At 49.8% G+C, this 15,947-nt stretch overlaps 6 protein-coding genes across 6 annotated transcripts; 3 read left to right on the forward strand and 3 right to left on the reverse strand.

Annotated features, from left to right (window-relative positions):
• Positions 1 to 701: 701 nt before the first annotated feature.
• F5J12DRAFT_713068 (GH3 auxin-responsive promoter-domain-containing protein) lies at positions 702 to 2,852 on the forward strand (the record flags this gene model as incomplete). Its single annotated transcript, XM_051740806.1, has 7 exons — positions 702 to 1,338; positions 1,396 to 1,637; positions 1,697 to 1,846; positions 1,897 to 2,076; positions 2,127 to 2,272; positions 2,324 to 2,490; positions 2,542 to 2,852. 7 exons carry the CDS (start codon positions 702 to 704, stop codon positions 2,850 to 2,852), a joined length of 1,833 nt encoding a protein of 610 aa, XP_051604646.1.
• Positions 2,853 to 2,956: 104 nt separating this feature from the next.
• F5J12DRAFT_179911 (uncharacterized protein) lies at positions 2,957 to 4,188 on the reverse strand. The gene is made up of 3 exons (XM_051738257.1): positions 4,073 to 4,188; positions 3,571 to 4,020; positions 2,957 to 3,513 (listed from the first exon to the last, which is right to left on the reverse strand). Exons 1-3 carry the CDS (start codon positions 4,118 to 4,120, stop codon positions 3,061 to 3,063), a joined length of 951 nt encoding a protein of 316 aa, XP_051604647.1. The 5' UTR covers positions 4,121 to 4,188; the 3' UTR covers positions 2,957 to 3,060.
• Positions 4,189 to 4,295: 107 nt separating this feature from the next.
• F5J12DRAFT_795691 (Spc98 family-domain-containing protein) lies at positions 4,296 to 7,635 on the forward strand. The gene is made up of 11 exons (XM_051744082.1): positions 4,296 to 4,407; positions 4,464 to 4,569; positions 4,623 to 4,801; positions 4,852 to 4,948; positions 5,115 to 5,260; positions 5,308 to 5,850; positions 5,907 to 6,139; positions 6,194 to 6,621; positions 6,670 to 7,088; positions 7,156 to 7,326; positions 7,452 to 7,635. Exons 1-11 carry the CDS (start codon positions 4,330 to 4,332, stop codon positions 7,542 to 7,544), a joined length of 2,493 nt encoding a protein of 830 aa, XP_051604648.1. The 5' UTR covers positions 4,296 to 4,329; the 3' UTR covers positions 7,545 to 7,635.
• A 1,654-nt stretch (positions 7,636 to 9,289) lies between these two features.
• On the reverse strand, positions 9,290 to 11,375 carry F5J12DRAFT_944995 (ferric reductase like transmembrane component-domain-containing protein; the record flags this gene model as incomplete). The annotated part of the gene is made up of 6 exons (XM_051749730.1): positions 9,290 to 9,643; positions 9,703 to 9,864; positions 9,918 to 10,329; positions 10,393 to 10,577; positions 10,628 to 10,697; positions 10,752 to 11,375. The coding sequence occupies 6 exons, from the start codon at positions 11,373 to 11,375 to the stop codon at positions 9,309 to 9,311; spliced, it is 1,788 nt and encodes a 595-aa protein (XP_051604649.1). The 3' UTR covers positions 9,290 to 9,308.
• A 154-nt stretch (positions 11,376 to 11,529) lies between these two features.
• Positions 11,530 to 12,378, forward strand: F5J12DRAFT_779114 (uncharacterized protein; the record flags this gene model as incomplete). The annotated part of the gene is made up of 3 exons (XM_051742352.1): positions 11,530 to 11,740; positions 11,873 to 11,933; positions 11,976 to 12,378. The coding sequence occupies 3 exons, from the start codon at positions 11,530 to 11,532 to the stop codon at positions 12,376 to 12,378; spliced, it is 675 nt and encodes a 224-aa protein (XP_051604650.1).
• A 793-nt stretch (positions 12,379 to 13,171) lies between these two features.
• On the reverse strand, positions 13,172 to 15,821 carry F5J12DRAFT_795704 (ferric reductase like transmembrane component-domain-containing protein). The gene is made up of 7 exons (XM_051744083.1): positions 15,008 to 15,821; positions 14,881 to 14,950; positions 14,646 to 14,830; positions 14,171 to 14,582; positions 13,960 to 14,121; positions 13,570 to 13,900; positions 13,172 to 13,512 (listed from the first exon to the last, which is right to left on the reverse strand). The coding sequence occupies exons 1-7, from the start codon at positions 15,653 to 15,655 to the stop codon at positions 13,497 to 13,499; spliced, it is 1,824 nt and encodes a 607-aa protein (XP_051604651.1). The 5' UTR covers positions 15,656 to 15,821; the 3' UTR covers positions 13,172 to 13,496.
• Positions 15,822 to 15,947: the final 126 nt, after the last annotated feature.

Raw genomic sequence — 15,947 nt, forward strand, 5'->3', positions numbered from 1 at the left:
TTATGGCCGATTAATGTTATGCCTGTGGGTGGCGCTCAATCAGTGCGACCAGGCACTGATCGCACCGATACACCCATCACAGCGGCGAACTGAGGCATAAGATGACACTCTGGCCCAAGGTTTGATTTGGTCACCATCTTCACACAGCCTCGATGTGCCTGTCAATGTCTGTTCAGCATGAGCCACCGCGTTTGCCTGTCAATGGCCTAATCAGCCTTGTTTGGATCATTTGATTGCTGGTAAAACCGGAGGGAAAGGCATATTTTATGTCTCGGGCAACAGACCCGGTACGGGGACAACATTATGAAAACTAAACTACCATGTCTAGTACTAGTACCCCATCTCTTTCCAAGCGACGATGGATGGGAAGAGAGGACTATGTTGATAATGTATCAAGGTAATGCGGCGCTATAGTTTTGGCGCAATTGACAAGGCTAGTGGTCATTTCTAGGGCAATAGAGGCGGGTGGATAGCCCGCGTAACGATAGCAAAGGCTATCCACAGGTGATCGGTTGATCAGCACACCAGTGCCGCTGACCGCTGGGAGGGAAAATCACGACTTCAATAGAGTGGTACTGCCTCTTCACATGGTGGGCTATCCTCAGCCTGCAAGCATCCGGTGATGATATATACGGTTGACATCTGGAACCCGGATGATCATCCACTCCCGTCTTCCTGTTTCCCGACCTCCCTTTTGTACTATGCCTCGTTCGAAGATTCCCGAACCCATCCAAGTCCTGTCTCCCGAGCTCCTTGACAAACTCAAGGAGCGGACTGAGGGTACACTGCTTGACCTCATCAAGAAGAACAAGGATACTCGTTATGTCGCCGAGTCTCCCGTGTTCGGTGGTTTCCGCAATGCACTAGAGCACCTCAGCAAGGACGAGGGCAATGATGAGGTTCGGGACGATACGCTCCTGGAGAGCTATCGCTCTGCCATTCCTTTGACCACTTATGACTCTTATGAACCATTCATCAAGAAATTCCTTGAGCGCAACTGCCAGGAGGACGATGTGCGGGACATGTTCTCCCCTGGCTTACCATATTTTGTAGCCGTTTCAAGCTCGACCACTAGCACCAAGCCTAAGTACTTCGCCAAGTACAAACACCCACCGGGGAGCTCGTATGAGACCGTGGATAGGGGTGCAAATCCCGTCTCCGACACTGGGGGGAAGAATTGCATCGTTTATTCCCTCAATTACCGACAGCTGGTGTCCGTGCTGAATGGGGATGGGGACGCGGTGAAGAAATTACCCGTTACGCTGATGTCGTCTGGTTCGATCCGCATGCAGAATGGCATCGACGTGGAGAAGGACGCTTTGGCGCTTCAGTACACTGGTACGTGTCGCGCTCTGATTTTGCGACCTGGGGTCATGACATACGCATATGCATTAGCACCCCGTGCCACGTCTCCCATCGCAGTCAGCTTCATTTCTAAATATCGATCGTTCTTGCTCATGCACGCGCTCTTCGCGTTGGCCGATACCAAGGTTGAGACAATTAACACACTCTTTGGGACTATCTTTGTCGATATGATTCGCTACATGGAAGAAGAGTGGGACAACCTTCTCAAACATATCGAGACTGGTCAACTCCCGGATTGGGAGGGAACTGACCAGGTCCGGCAATGGCTCGTGGTATGTATTTGGTCTCTTTTATATCCCGAGACTGGTCCCGCTGAGACCGCTCTGTTCAGCCGAAATTCCATGCGTCTCCAGAGCGTGCGGCTAAACTTCGTGCGATTGGTAAAGCGATCCAGGAACCTGGTTGGCTGGTGAAAGTATGGCCCATGCTCAAAGTCGTCATTGGTATAGCTAGTGGCGTCTACTCAGCCGTTATTCCGAAAGTCCGCCTTTCAGAGCTACTGTTTAGAAAAGTGCTGATTCCATGCTTCAGATACGGCACTACGTGGGTCCAGATGTGCAACTACGCAGCCTCGGGTTCACCGCAAGCGAAGCCTACGTCGGGACTGTTTATGACCCTGAAAACCTCAACCTTTACAAAGTGGCATGCGACGATGTTGTGGAATACCTCGATGTCTCGAAGGAGGAGACCGCAGCTAATCTTGTCGCGCCTGTAAATTCCGCCACTTTCACGCGTTTTTCGAGTTTCTGATTAGAATCCAGTGGCAAGTCCAACCCGGGCACAAATACGAAGTTGTTTTAACCAATCGCGACGGGATGTGGCGTTACCGTCTTGGAGACGTCATTGAAATTGAAGGTTTTGATCCCAATGACGGCGCTCCAGTAGTGCGTTATGTAGAGCGCAGAAAGTGAGGATCAGCAGACGTGTGTGCACAGCCTGGCTAACTAACGATAAATAGCGTTGCCCTCCGCTTGGGAGGCGCTATGTTGTCTGAGGAACACCTTGCAAAGGCCATTCTTGCGGTCCAAGACAAACTTGGGCCTCTGACCGAATTCACGGTCGTAATGGACGACCGCAGTATAACCCGTCGCGTTGGGTATCTTGTTGAAACTCAAGGAGAACTCGGTACGTTCTCATTTACACATGCAAATATGAGCACCACTAAACTCGGCAAAGGCCGCGAAGCTGATGAGGCTCCTGACAAGCTCCTCCGTGAAATTTGTCGCTTGAACCCGCAGTTTCAATTTGGCCTTGACACGGAGGAGATGAAACCACCTACCATTCGTATCTTAAAGCCAGGGACATTCGCCGAGTACAGACGATGGAGGATCGAGGTGACGAACTCCGGCTCTGGACAGACAAAGGTGCCTGTTGTAATGTGGGATCATGGAGCTCGGGAGTGGATATTAACGCGGATCGAGCGGGAAGTGGGTCATTCGATTCTCGTTGAATCGAAGAATCCTGGCCAGGTCACTGACAGTAAATAATGGGAAGGTATTGTAATGGTCCCCCCGAGGGTTAGCCCAGTATACCACTCGTTTCAGTGGCGAGTTCGCCGGAGACCATGCTGCAGAATTTCTTTACATTATAAAGATCATGTCGATTTGTGATACGTTGAGAGTCAGTCTGCCTTAGAAGAGGATGAAAGCTAAACAGAACTTGTATTCCGCAAGGTAGCTGAAAACTCGGCCATGACTAGTGTCGATTTTCAGGCATTCTAGCCAACTGCGACTTGCTCCGATTCCGTGGCCGACGCTTCGAGTACCACTCCCACGCGAGACGGACGATCTCACCGTCGGCATCATATGGTGTTGGGATTTCGCTGTATCCAGGACGAGCGGTTGGATGACGGACGTAGACGGCTGAACAGGTGGGGAAGGAAACTTCGGCATACGCGGGGAGGAAGATGAATGGAGAAGCATAGGGTGGGAGATTGAAAGGTGTCAGTTTCTCGGTGGGGCTTTCTTCAGCGGCGGGTTCAGGAGAGTGGGGCGATGATTTTTCTGTAGCGTCTGCAGTATTATTACCCGTATTTTGCGCACTGACGACGCCGTCTTTCTCGTTCGTGGGCTCCTGGAGGAACGAAATCCGTGCAGGATCCACTGACACCATATCACCCGGCGCGAGGCGGGTGTTGGCATTCGTGTGCTGAAGGGTACGAATGAGGTAAAGAAAATGAAGACCTACGAAAGTCGAATAACATACCTTCCTACCATTAAGAAGGACGTGACCGTGAATGACCAGTCGCCTTGCCTCGTAAACGCTATGTGCAAAGCAACACCTGAAAATAAAGACGTCTATCCTCCTTTCTACCTCAGCCATCATCAGACTTCCAACTGGAGCGAGTCCCTTCCTGTCTTCTTCCTCTTTTCTTCGGATTGCCCTTTCTAACTGCTCATTGCGCCCAGCATAGTCATCCAAAGCCAGCGTGTCGGCAACGGGCACACGGTTGCGAGGCCGAACGTCAGGAAGTGTAGCGGGCAAATACCAACGTTTGAATATCTTCTCGTTGATGAAGTCACCATGGTAGGCTCGCATGAGAGCTTTTGCTGTCCAACGCTGTTGGAAGAGCGACTTGCTGGTGTTGTTGAAAGTGATGACTTTGTTCCCAACGGAGCGTTGCCAGAGATTGAAAAGATTCCTGACAGACCAGCTCTGCGACGACGGTTAGAATGCACGCGTTGCGAAGACAGCAAACTGAACGGACCATCCGAGGCAAAGCCCTCCGGAGTGCGAACACATTTGCGTCCCTCATGACGATACTAGGTGGGGACCGAAGGAAATAAGTAACGACGGGCTGCACTTGGTAGGCAGAGAGAATAAATACCGTAGCCAAAAGACACGACAAGGTCTGACGTCCGGTGTAGCTGGTGGGGTCCTTGGCAGTAGTGTCGTCTGAGAAAGACGCGTCCAGTAGTTCTTATTTGCAACAACAAGCCACCCACAGGCTATCCGTGCAACAACATGGACCCTTACACCCCACGGACGCGTCCAGGAGCACGCAAAAAGAATATAACACTATCTGCAAAGGAATATACTAAAGTAATGACCGGACGCTCAGTTGACCACCGTCGTGCCAAGTGGCTTACATCACATAGATCACAGGGACAATCGCGTCCGTCCGCAGAAACCGACATTTCAACGACGATATCGATGAGGACCTCGATGGGCCTGTTCACACAGTCCGTGGAAGCCGTAGAAGCAGTACGTATTGAACCTTCCCAAGTGTAGTCTGTCGTGTTTACGATGCAGCGCAGGCCAAGAACCATCTTTCATAGCCGAGACCTCCTTCGTTCGTGCACCGCTGAATTCTCGCGTTGGAACAACCAGTTTCAGTCCGAAGAACAAGGGAAAGGGTAAGGAGGACTTGTTGGATCACCTCCCTCTTGATGTACAGGAGGCTTTAATCCTGGAAGACCTGCTTTTCGTGTTGATGGTGGGTTCTAGTCTCAGTTGTGATTAGGAAGGCCGACTCGAACAATGCAGGGTATCGAAGGAGTGCACATAACTTATCATCCAGATTATTCTCCAGAGGATGACGATCCGCTACAAGGGATCCGTTTTGCGATTGCGTCTCCCTTAGGCAAGTCTGCTCAGCTTCATCATTAATGCATATCTCCGCAACTTCCATCGTGTTTCGAGGTGTCTGTTTCGATTTTTTTTCACGCCAATCGCGGTTGCAGCCTCGTTTCCCTGCATAGTTATCATTCTCTCTTTTGTCGCTTATCTATCTAATCAGCGCCCGACAGACCCTTCCATACGTGACTTGGCGGAGCGTGTATTACCACTTGCCACCTACTACACAGCCATATCGGCCTTCGTTGAAAGTAGGAGTCACCTAGAATTTGGCCTCGTCAATCACGCTCTCTGTGCAGCAATACGTGATATGTTAAAGGTTCGCCTCACTACTACTCACAGTACAGGCCTCTTATATTTCACCAGGAGTATCAGACCCTTCTATCGCAGCTTGAACATGCCTTCAACACCTCTCCGCAGTTCACGCTCCAGAAATTGTGGTTCTATGTGCACCCAACCGTTCATACACTCTCTTTGATATACAAGCTTGTTCTTGAATTGGCAACGGTGGACGATGATGACGGTTCCTCGATCTCGTCGGCTTCTTCTGATCCAGAACAAGCAGCGCGAGATGAAGCTCTTGGGTTGGGTGGAGCTAAACTCAAGGCTGTTCTTTCGGAGATAACTAAATCTTCGACGAGTGCTGCCATCCCTGTTAAAGGAGGAGAGGTATTAACAGTGATATACGAACGTATGCAGGGGATGTCAGGAGATCCGACGGCACGCAAGGTGTATGGAACACTGATGGGCGCGGCAGGTGCACCTTACGCGGAGATGTTGCGGGAGTGGGCGACAACAGGGAGATTACACGACCCTTACGAAGAACTTTGTGTCAAAGAGAGTAAGTTCATTAGTAAGGGGATCCTCGAAGTGGACTACACGGATGAATACTGGGAGCGACGCTATACTGTCAGTACAATCGCAATTAGTATGCAGCACGAACTGATTCCGTATTGGTCGTTTAGCTGCGTGATGGTTCAACGCTGTCATCAAAACGGCAGCATGCAGGAGTGCCACTGCCCAGGACTCCAGGGGGCAGACTGCCCGGTGGAGCATGCATACCGCCGATGCTTGAAGGATGGAAGCACAAAGTCCTATTATCGGGAAAATATTTAAACGTTATTCGGGAATGTGGTATTGAAGTACAGAGTATTCAACCTCGGCGAGATCAAGAACAGTTTTCGATGGACGACGAAAAGTGAGCGAGTTTGGTTGCTCGCACGTAACTATTTTAACGTGGCAATCGTCTTAGGCTGTATAAATTCGTCGAAGATGCGTACACCCATGCAAACCGCACGCTACTGCGTCTTCTCCTACAAGATCAACAGCTGGTTCCACGTCTACGCTCCCTTAAACGCTACTTCTTCCTCTCGCAAGCGTCATTCCTCACGCACCTTCTCGACTTAGCCCACACGGAGTTGAAGAAGCCTGCTAAATCAGCAAGTATAGTGAAATTGCAAAGTCTATTAGACCTCTCGCTCAGCAGCGAGGACGCTTCCTTCCGTGAAGATGTCAAGGTTACCATGGCTAATACAGGCTTATATGAGTGGCTGCTGAAGGTTATCAGCGTGAGTGGGATAATAGGCGGTGAAGGGGGCGAGGGAAACCACGACACAGCCGCCCACGAGGAGCCCAAAAAAGACAGAGACAAAGACAAGGATGAAAAGAAGGCATTATTAGGTGAGTTCAGCGTTAGTCAGGTTTTCCCATCTCTGATCCACATTGCAGCTATCGATGCTCTTGCACTTGATTATACAGTAAAGTTCCCGCTTTCTCTCGTTATTTCTCGAAAAACCATTTTACGCTATCAACTGCTTTTCCGCTTCCTGCTTCACCTCAAGCATGTGGAGCAGTCTCTTGCGTCCATGTGGATAGAGCAGAAGACGACACCCTGGCGCCAACCCGTACCCAATCACCCGGAATTTGAACAATGGCGATTACGCGTTACTCTTCTCCGCACGCGGATGCTTTCATTCATTCAGCAGATTCTCGCGTTCGTGACGTTCGAGGTGCTCGAGCCAAACTGGCGCTCGTTGGAAGTTAAGCTGTCCAAAGTCACAACGGTAGACCAACTACTGCGAGATCATGTCGACTTCCTGGACACCTGCCTGAAGGAGTGCATGCTCACAAGCGCAAAGCTACTCAGGGTGAGTTGGCGTCAGTATACGTGGACTCATATCATAGATTGAGTTAACTCGCGCCGGAAAATATCAGGCGTACTCACGGTTGATTGTAACCTGCTCGACATTCGCACTCTATTCCTCTTCTTTCACCAAGTCCGCCAATCAGGCCCTTGCCGCAGCTGAGGCGGGCGACGGAGATCAGGCAATGAGCAAGCGCTGGGAATTTCTGAAGAAGTTTGAGTCGAACTTTAACCATTGGTTTGTACAGCAAATTGTCTCTTCTGTCTGATGCCTTCGCTGACCAACCGTCTTTCCATCCCGCAGGTTTAAGGTATGTACCAAGGGAGTCGTACACAGCTGGAGTATTTCTCATCCACCAATTCTCAGTTCCATCTGGACTGCGTGCAGTACTATGCATCGAGCGAGAACGTTACTCTATTGCCACTTGTAGTACGGCTGAGTGGTATTAAGACACTATAGCCATCGTATTTCCAGAGCCCGGTGTACCTCTTGTCACACTCATGATGTTGCCAGATATTTTCGGTTTCACTGACTAATCCCATCGGACTGTGCCAGCAAGCCAGAGTAATTTCGTAACTCAAACATCGAAATGCGTATTGGTAAATTCGGTGCTTTAGAATTCCCATACGTCCTCGCAGATGCGAAACTCAGGACCTACAAGGATTCTTTGCTATAGTGACGTTAGAAACGCTGACTGTTTTCTTTACGCTGCCCTCCCGAAACTACCTGAAGGTATGGGAACCTGGTCTTCCCCTCTTTACAATAAGTCGAAAATTGCACTATGCTGACCTTGATGATAACATCCGTTTCAACGCTAGTCGTCGAGTATTATTTCCTTCGCCTACCTTGATGCTGACACGACCCCTGGAAGAAGCGTACACTCGCCACGTCATATCTCTTTTGTTCTCCGGGAGCTGTCAACATTTCGCCCAACTAAGTGCGTTCACGATGCTCCCTGAACCTCTCACGCTTAGGGGCTTTCGGTAACGTTGTCATGCGTCAAATCTTCTAGGCAGCCCAGTACCAGTAAGTATCAGGTTCGGATGTGGATATGTTCGTCGGAAAGTAGGAAAGACTTGGGCGGCCTCAGGTTACGACCTGTCACGACTACAATCACACTTGGCAACAAGTAACAAGGGAGCTGTGTTATGACCTGATACGGCGAACCTCCCAATTGCCGAAAGCATACCCTTCGACGACAGTTCGGGTCCACGTGATACAAGCAAGTTCTTCATACGGGTATGTGCTTTTTGAAACGTGCAATGGTACTACCGGCTTCCAGGTACTAGATACACACTACATAGATATTCATCGTGAGTACACGACAGTCCAACCTTTTGGTGACGCATGAAGAACGTTGGAACAGAAGTAGACCTGCCGTTGCGGTAACGTGAACCATGCTTATTCCGGGTCTAGAACACGCATCTTCCGTACTCGACAGCTAACTATTTATACAATGCTTGCTATTGTGTCCGGGGAGCGTAAGGCTCTTATCTGTCCTGGATAATCTTGTGATGTTCAAACCGCTGTAATGTGTTCAAGTGCTAGCACCGTAGCATTGGTCGCTTTTTCAAAGTTTACCAATTATCGACGAAGTCAGATTGATTTATCCAATTATCACCACAAGATCTGGATTTTCTTAGCACACTCGACGCTGGCTATCCACGCTAGCGATGGCCCTGTATGTGTCTTCGTCAAATTGAACTCCGAGGACGTTCACTGAAACGGGTGGGTACTATCACGACAGATCCCCATACATGCGCATGGCCGGAACATAATTGACACGAGGCATTTGAGGATTTTATGTCGACTCCTTATGTAACTGGGCTACCCATAACCAGAAGAAAAAGGTTCGAACAAGTACTTCGTTCATCTGAGGTGGTGGTATGCAATAATACACTGTTGCGCGCATCGAGTAGATGTAAATATCCCGAGTCCACCTCTGCTTGTGATACATCTCAATACCACTACATAACGGTTTCTTTTTCCCCACTTCTCTTAGCTTGGTATACGAAAAAGGAGAGGAAAAACGCCAGCGTTCTGAGAAAATTGCATCGCTACTCAGCGAGATAACAGACAGAGAGTTGAAAGGCGCAAAGCCTTTTGTTGAAGTCGCAAAAACACTTGTGCTCCATGAAAATCATCGAGACTTGCGTGCAGTCTACTACCACCCAAACACTCTGAACAAATGATCAGGATGACATCGCTACATATCAGAAAAACTCACTCTTCATGAAGTTCGATACCTCCGACCATTCTCTTTTGGTGCACATCAATATTTCTGACGGCAACCGCGACGTCTCTAGCAAGCGCTGGCGGGCCACAAACTCCAACAAAGACCCCCGTGGCACCTCCTCCGCTCTGCGTAGAGGTAACCACATCGTTCAAGAATTTGGCAATCTTGGGGCGGCCGGGGGTAAGAGTGACGCCAGGTGGGAGATACGTGGGTTGGGAAGACCCCTTCAATGCGCGGGTATAGAACACCGAAACCCTAAGGCAAACCTCCATTCTCTGCTCAATAAGCGAAGTAAACAGCGCTATCATGGGAGTCAGGGAAGCTTCGGAGAACGCCAATATCAGTAACGGATATCGTGTGGGCTTAATGTGAGAAACTTACCGACGTCAGGAATGCTCCACACGATATCAATAACCCGTACGCTGGTATCATTCCCAGACCGTACAAGCTCCTGCACCGCAGACAACGCGAATGTAATACCGATGCCACCTGCAATGACAAGTGCACCAGAATAGCTAGACATGATCGTATTACCAACGCCTCCTAAGGAGGTATTGAGTAAAAAGAGGTAGGAGCTCTTCTCAGGGAGGACTCACCATACGGTCCTTCAATCATCACTCTCACAGCTTCGCCAACTTCACGACCCTGTTCGCCGTACCTTTTCGTTGCAGATAGTGAATATATCTTGGATGTCCACCTCCCGGTCTTCTTGCACATCAAGACCATTCCTTCTTCCGTCCTTTCAACATTTGCGATCGTGAAGGGGTGAACCTCGGTAAGGGCCAAGTAGTCCATGTCAGTTGAAAGAACACGCAGGCGAACGTGTTGGCCAGCTCGCCAACCTGAATTGAGCGTTGGAATTTCAATCCTCGTGAGTCCTAATTCAGGAATAGGGCGCAGCATGGCGGTAGTGATGCACGTCTTCGCAATACGCATGAGGTGATCGACGCCGTAAAATACACATGCGGCTATGACGAACGGAATGCAGGCCGGTTGGTGGTAGCACGCCTATATGTGGCATGTAGGGGTGAGATATGTAATTTCACGAATGTAAGGACAGCAATGACCCACGGCGATCAAAAAAATGAACAATCCAAGCACATGTGTCACGATAAAAAGATTGTAGGACTTTGATCTGACGAATTGAGTGGATCCGATTCCGAGGAGATCGAAACAGGCGAGCGCAACGAAACCCCAACGGATGAACGGTTTGGTCAATTCAGTAGATAATTTCCCTGCAAGGGTCCATTTATAAACTAGAGGGAGATGTTCTGTAGTCTGTGTGACTGACATACTGGTGACGTACCATAACCAAGCATATGGACATTGGCTCCGACGACAGCTAAGCGGCCGATGAAACGGTGCAGGAAATTGAGCTGTGAACAAACGAAGTCAATGCTGTCGCGAGATGACCGAGATGACCAGCTCACCTTCTCATATCCGACGCCGACTAGTGCGCCGACTATGTTGTTTTTGGTTGCAAAAATGTATACAAAAGGTATTTGAGAAGCGATGACCCGACCGGCCCGCGAAGGATGAGAGAAGGGGTTTGATTTATAAAACGTGCAGTAGAGAACCATGATGGCATATCCGGCCATTAAAAGGACGCGTCCGACTGTGTACCCTTCATGGACTGGGCGAGTTAAAACGCTTGTTACTGGGTGGACGAGCGATGAAAGCATGGGCATGTGCACCGGCCTTTCCGGATTACTCGTGTCTCTGAGGGTTTGCGTAGGTAGAGCCGGTAATGCACTGAGAATGGTGTCACATCCTGCCGATCTGTCTTGTATACCGACAGCGGATTTCTTGAAATCGGAATGCATCTGATTAGAGACGGAACTAGCGCTGATGCGAGGCTCGCGACGCAAAGCAACGTAGCGCAATATATGGCCGCGTAATCGCTCGGAGGGGTTCGCAAAGCGAGCAACCGCCCGGGGGGCGTTGAGTAAGGCGAAGATGGCGATGGTGATAGAAATGGCGATGTCGAGATGATACGTGAGAGTCACATCAAGGTCAGATGAGTTGCTTGGGGGTGCACTCTGTACCGAAGACATTGTTGAGACGACCGATGTTGCTGAAGGACGGAAGTTTGGAGAAGGCGGGTGAAGGAACAGGGCAGTTTATCGTAGAGGGAGACATTCGGAAGGGTTTAAAAGTGAACGAGAGGACACTGTACGCCAGCGAATGGGAGTGTCAAGGAGTTCTGAAATGAGTTTTCCTTACAAAGAAACTTCCAAAAGTGCCGCCATACCCGGGGGTCTTAAGGGTCGAACTGAGACTGGTAATGGAATACGAAGGACAGGGATGGTGTCCCACTCGACTCGCATTGACTTATCAAAGGAGTCTCGCAGAATAGCGGTCCATCATCCGCACCTGAGTCTTGCTGTGTTGACCGCCTGGTTGACGGTTACTTCGGTGGGTACGTTGCACCAAAGGGAATTGGTAAGTGTCTCGAGGCCGTTGGCGATGACGCACGAAGGTTAAGTGCGCCTGTTTAAGATGCAGGTCGTGCAACGGCAATCTTGTGCGATTCCTACTCGACTAAAAACAGCGATAAAAGGGTCCGAGCAAATCGGAAGAAAAGGGTGTTCCCTGGTGTTTGAAGAACTCGAGTAAGCCCGCGACACGACGAGGCTTGTGATGATGCTACCAAGCACGGCATCCACGACGCAGATCATCGTCGCACTGAGAATAACAAGGGAAAGAGAGAATCAGTATGGTGATGTCATGAATGGTCCCGTGAATTCACTTCGTCAAAAGTTTAAAGTTGTAATCAGTAACTGGGAGAATGTTGCCGACCCCTGCAGAGACGAGTGGAGAGTAGCGGTACTTAGTGGGTGTACCCCTTTTCCAGGGATCATGCTGGTAGGATACGATGAAAACGCAGAGCATGTGCATCTGATGTCGTCCAAACAGCGAGAGAGCAACGGCACGGTCCTGGACACGTCGCAAGATACGATGCGCAGCTCAGGGTTCTACACTCCACGAACACGATATCGTGGCATCAAACAATTGGCCTTGGACACTCGTTTGCATCAGGGCGCCAAGGAGAAGTAAGGCTCGCCGGGTGTATAGAAAACGCATGCTCCATGATAGGGAAGACTAACCTTGATCAGTAAAAATAATCCAAAAGCAGAGGGGGTTAGTTCTGATATGACCTATCTCACCTCCAATTGTTCCTCCCAGTGTGGAAAAGGATGTGCTAAGCCCTGGCATACTGCTATGCTAAATTATTAGACATTTCGTGCACTCAGGCGAATGTTCCGCCCCTGGAAACTGGCGGCGAAAAACATATACCCTGGAACCTCACGTACCCTGGAAACCAGCTGACCTGCCAGGGAAACGAGTTGCGGGCTGCTCCTCGTGATCCCAGAACCGGTGTAATCGGATGAATAATTTCGCTATGTGGCGGAGCGCAGCAGGAGTTCCTGCTTTGCGCATTGGACCGACGTGCACGGGGGACCTGGGGCCCCTGCGGTTCAGGCAGGATGATCCTAACAAAGAACTCTGAAATTGGTCACGTTGATATCGCATAGAAGTGGCCAACGACAACTAGAATGCGGCCCACCAAGCTAATACGATGGCATCGGGTCACTCAAAACAGGCAACTGCACTATAGACAAAAATAAGACCTCCGCTATCCGCATAAACACGCATTTTCACCATTTAGATGTCAGGAGGCATATACTAGTTGGATATCCCAGTTTGGACAAGTCGAGGTGGTCGAGCTGCCACTTTTGAAGGTACAACTCCTTGAAGGCTCATGAGAAAGAGTTCACCTTAACGGCAACACTAATCTGGTTCATAATTAGAATTAAGTGTTTTCGGGGGGGTCTTCAACGAAACTACTATCAAATTCCTTTGTTCCAGAGGCTCTCTGATGCCTTTGCCTACTGCAGCGGCCAATGAACAAAGTTGGCATAGTCGAGAGGGAACGATTGTCTTCAGCCTAGGCACACCAAGTAATTATACACGAAATCTAGCACAGCTTGGGATACATCTCTACATGACTACAAAGGCCGACGAATTACAGAAGAAATGCGCCAGCTTTGTGAATATTGTACAGCTGCCCAGCCAGCTGGCAGACCAATTGCCGAAAGGCATCGAGCCTTTGATTGCAGTCACCTCGAAACACCTGAGCTCCATGAAAATCGTCGAAGTTTGCTTCCAGGCAATTACCATCCAAACACCCTGAAAATGTGATCAGGTCGGCATTCTTGAGGTAGACTACATATGCGGAAAACTCACTCTGCATGAAGTTCGATACCTCCAACCATCCTCTTTCTATATACATCAAAAGTTCTGACGACGCCAGCGACGTCTCTTGCGAGTGCGGGCGGACCGCACACGCCGACAAAAACTCCTGTGGCACCTCCTCCGCTCTGCGTGGAGGTAACCACATCATCCAGGAATTTGGCAGTCTTTGGGCGACCGGGGACAAGGGTCATGCCAGGTGGGAGATACATACCCTGGAAAGACCCCTTCGATGCGCGGGTATAGAACACCGAAACCCTAAGGCGGACGAACGTGCTCTGCTCAATAAGCGAAGTAAAGAGTGGTATCACGGGGGTCAGGGATGCTTCGAAGCACACCAAAATCAGTAACAGATATCATGTGAGCTCATTGTGAGAAACTTACCGACATCAGGAATGCTCCACACGATATCAATCGTCGTTATGCTGCTGTTATCCTGAGACCGTACGAGCTCCTGAATCGCAGACAAAGCGAATGTGATGCCGCTACCCCCAACAACGAACAGTGCACCAGAGTAGCTGGACATGACCGTGTTACCAACACCTCCTGAAGAGATATTGAGCACCAAGGGTCGGAGTTCTCTTGAAGGACTCACCATACGGTCCTTCAACCATCACCCTGACGCCCCTACCAACCTCGCGACCCTGTTCGCCGTATTTTGCTGTCGCAGATAATTCGTACATCTTTGTTGTCCATCTCCCGGCCTTCTTGCACATCAAGACCATTCCTTCCTCTGTTCTCTCAACATTTGCGATCGTGAAGGGGTGAACCTCGGTAAGGCCTAAGAAGCCCATACCGGTCGAAAGGACCCGCAGGCGAACGTGTTGGCCAGCCCGCCAACCCGAGTTGAGCGTTGGAATCTCAACCCTCGTGAGTCCCAACTCGGGAATAGGGCGGAGCGTAGCGGTGGTGATACGTGTCTTCGCAATACGTATGAGGTGATCGAGGCCGTAAAATACGCAGGCGGCTGTGACATACGGAACGCAGCCCGGACGGTGATAGCACACCTGTATGTAGCGCGCACAGGTGAGACAAGTTATATCATAGATAAAATTTCGGCGACAACTCACGGCGAACAAGAATACGAACAGCCCAAGGGCGTGCGTTATGATGAAGAGATTGTAAGATTTGGACCTGACGAACTGAGTGGATCCAATGCCAAGAAGATCAACACAGACGAGTCCGACCAAACCCCAACGAATGTACGGTTGGGCCAACTCTTTAGATAACTGCCCCGCAAGGCTCCATTTGTAAACTAGCAATGGATATTTAGCAGTCTGGGTTACTGACACGCTGATGACGTACTGAAACCAAGTGCATGGACGTTGGCTCCGACGACGACCAAACGACCGACGAGACGGTGCAGGTAATTGAGCTGCACACACCAAAGTTAATATCCACTGTTACAACAAGCTTGATATGTCCAACTCACCTTCTCATATCCAACGCCGAGTAGCGCACCGATTACATTGTTCTTGGTTGCAAAAATGTACAAAAAGGGTATTTGTGAAGTAATAATCCAACCGGCTCGCAGAGGATCAGAGAAAGGATTTGATTTATAGAAGCCGCAGTAAAGGACCAGGGCAGTATATCCCGCCAATAAAAGGACTTGTCCAACCGTATAACCTTCGTGAACAGAACGACTTAAAATGCTTGTTACTGGGTGAACGAGCGACGAGAGCATGGGCATGTGTACTGGTTTTTGTCCGCCCAAAGGCAGACCGTTTGCGTCATTTCTAAGAGTTCGCATAGGCAGAGTTGGCAGTTCCTTGAAGGTTGTATTACATCCTTCTGAGCTCTCGTCTATATCCAGCACAGGTTTCTCGGGGTCGGAATTCAGGTAAACGGAGTCGGTGTTGAGGTTAATGCGAGACCTGTGACGCAAAGGAACATAGCGCAAAAGAAAACCGCGAAATCGTTCGGAGGGGTTCGCAAAGCGAGCGATAGCACGGGGGACGGTGAATAAGGCAAAGGTGAGGATGACAATAGAAATTACAAGGTCGAGATGATAGGCGAGAGTCATATCAAGGTCGGATGGATTGCTCGAAGTTGAAGATGCATGTTGTGTAGAATTCACCATGGTGAAACGACCGGCGTCGCTGAAGGAGGGGCGGAGTAAAGAATGTTGGTGGGCGAAAAAAAAAGACGGTCTAGTGTCGAGCGGGACACTCTGGGGGGATTAAAGAGACTCTGAGTTGCGCAGCAGAACAAAGAATAATCTTACATAGGGTCTAACTAAACAAAAGGGGAAACTGTCGCTAGAAACAAAAGGCGCTCCGCCGGAGTCCCACGGTTACACCAACAACTTTGGTTACTTACAGATTGGTTACGGGTCGATTCGGAAGACATAGTACCCATTGCGCGAGCGATCT

Source organism: Pisolithus orientalis (assembly GCF_024613125.1).
Source record: "Pisolithus orientalis strain OTSU chromosome Unknown F5J12scaffold_2, whole genome shotgun sequence".
Lineage (NCBI taxonomy): Eukaryota > Fungi > Basidiomycota > Agaricomycetes > Boletales > Pisolithaceae > Pisolithus > Pisolithus orientalis.

Excerpts from the sequence above, each read along its gene's own strand:
- F5J12DRAFT_179911 (XM_051738257.1), bottom strand. The coding sequence starts at position 4,120 with ATGAGGGACGCAAATGTGTTCGCACTCCGGAGGGCTTTGCCTCGGATG. Across the intron at positions 4,021-4,072 it reads GGAGGGCTTTGCCTCGGATG|AGCTGGTCTGTCAGGAATCT; the intron begins GTCCGTTCAGTT and ends CCGTCGTCGCAG. Across the intron at positions 3,514-3,570 it reads TCCTTCTTAATGGTAGGAAG|CACACGAATGCCAACACCCG; the intron begins GTATGTTATTCG and ends CGTACCCTTCAG.
- F5J12DRAFT_795691 (XM_051744082.1), top strand. The coding sequence starts at position 4,330 with ATGGACCCTTACACCCCACGGACGCGTCCAGGAGCACGCAAAAAGAAT. Across the intron at positions 6,622-6,669 it reads TGAAAAGAAGGCATTATTAG|CTATCGATGCTCTTGCACTT; the intron begins GTGAGTTCAGCG and ends TCCACATTGCAG. Across the intron at positions 7,327-7,451 it reads CGAACTTTAACCATTGGTTT|TTCCATCTGGACTGCGTGCA; the intron begins GTACAGCAAATT and ends ACCAATTCTCAG.
- F5J12DRAFT_795704 (XM_051744083.1), bottom strand. The coding sequence starts at position 15,655 with ATGGTGAATTCTACACAACATGCATCTTCAACTTCGAGCAATCCATCC. Across the intron at positions 14,951-15,007 it reads TCGGCGTTGGATATGAGAAG|CTCAATTACCTGCACCGTCT; the intron begins GTGAGTTGGACA and ends TGGTGTGTGCAG. Across the intron at positions 14,122-14,170 it reads GATGGTTGAAGGACCGTATG|GAGGTGTTGGTAACACGGTC; the intron begins GTGAGTCCTTCA and ends ATATCTCTTCAG.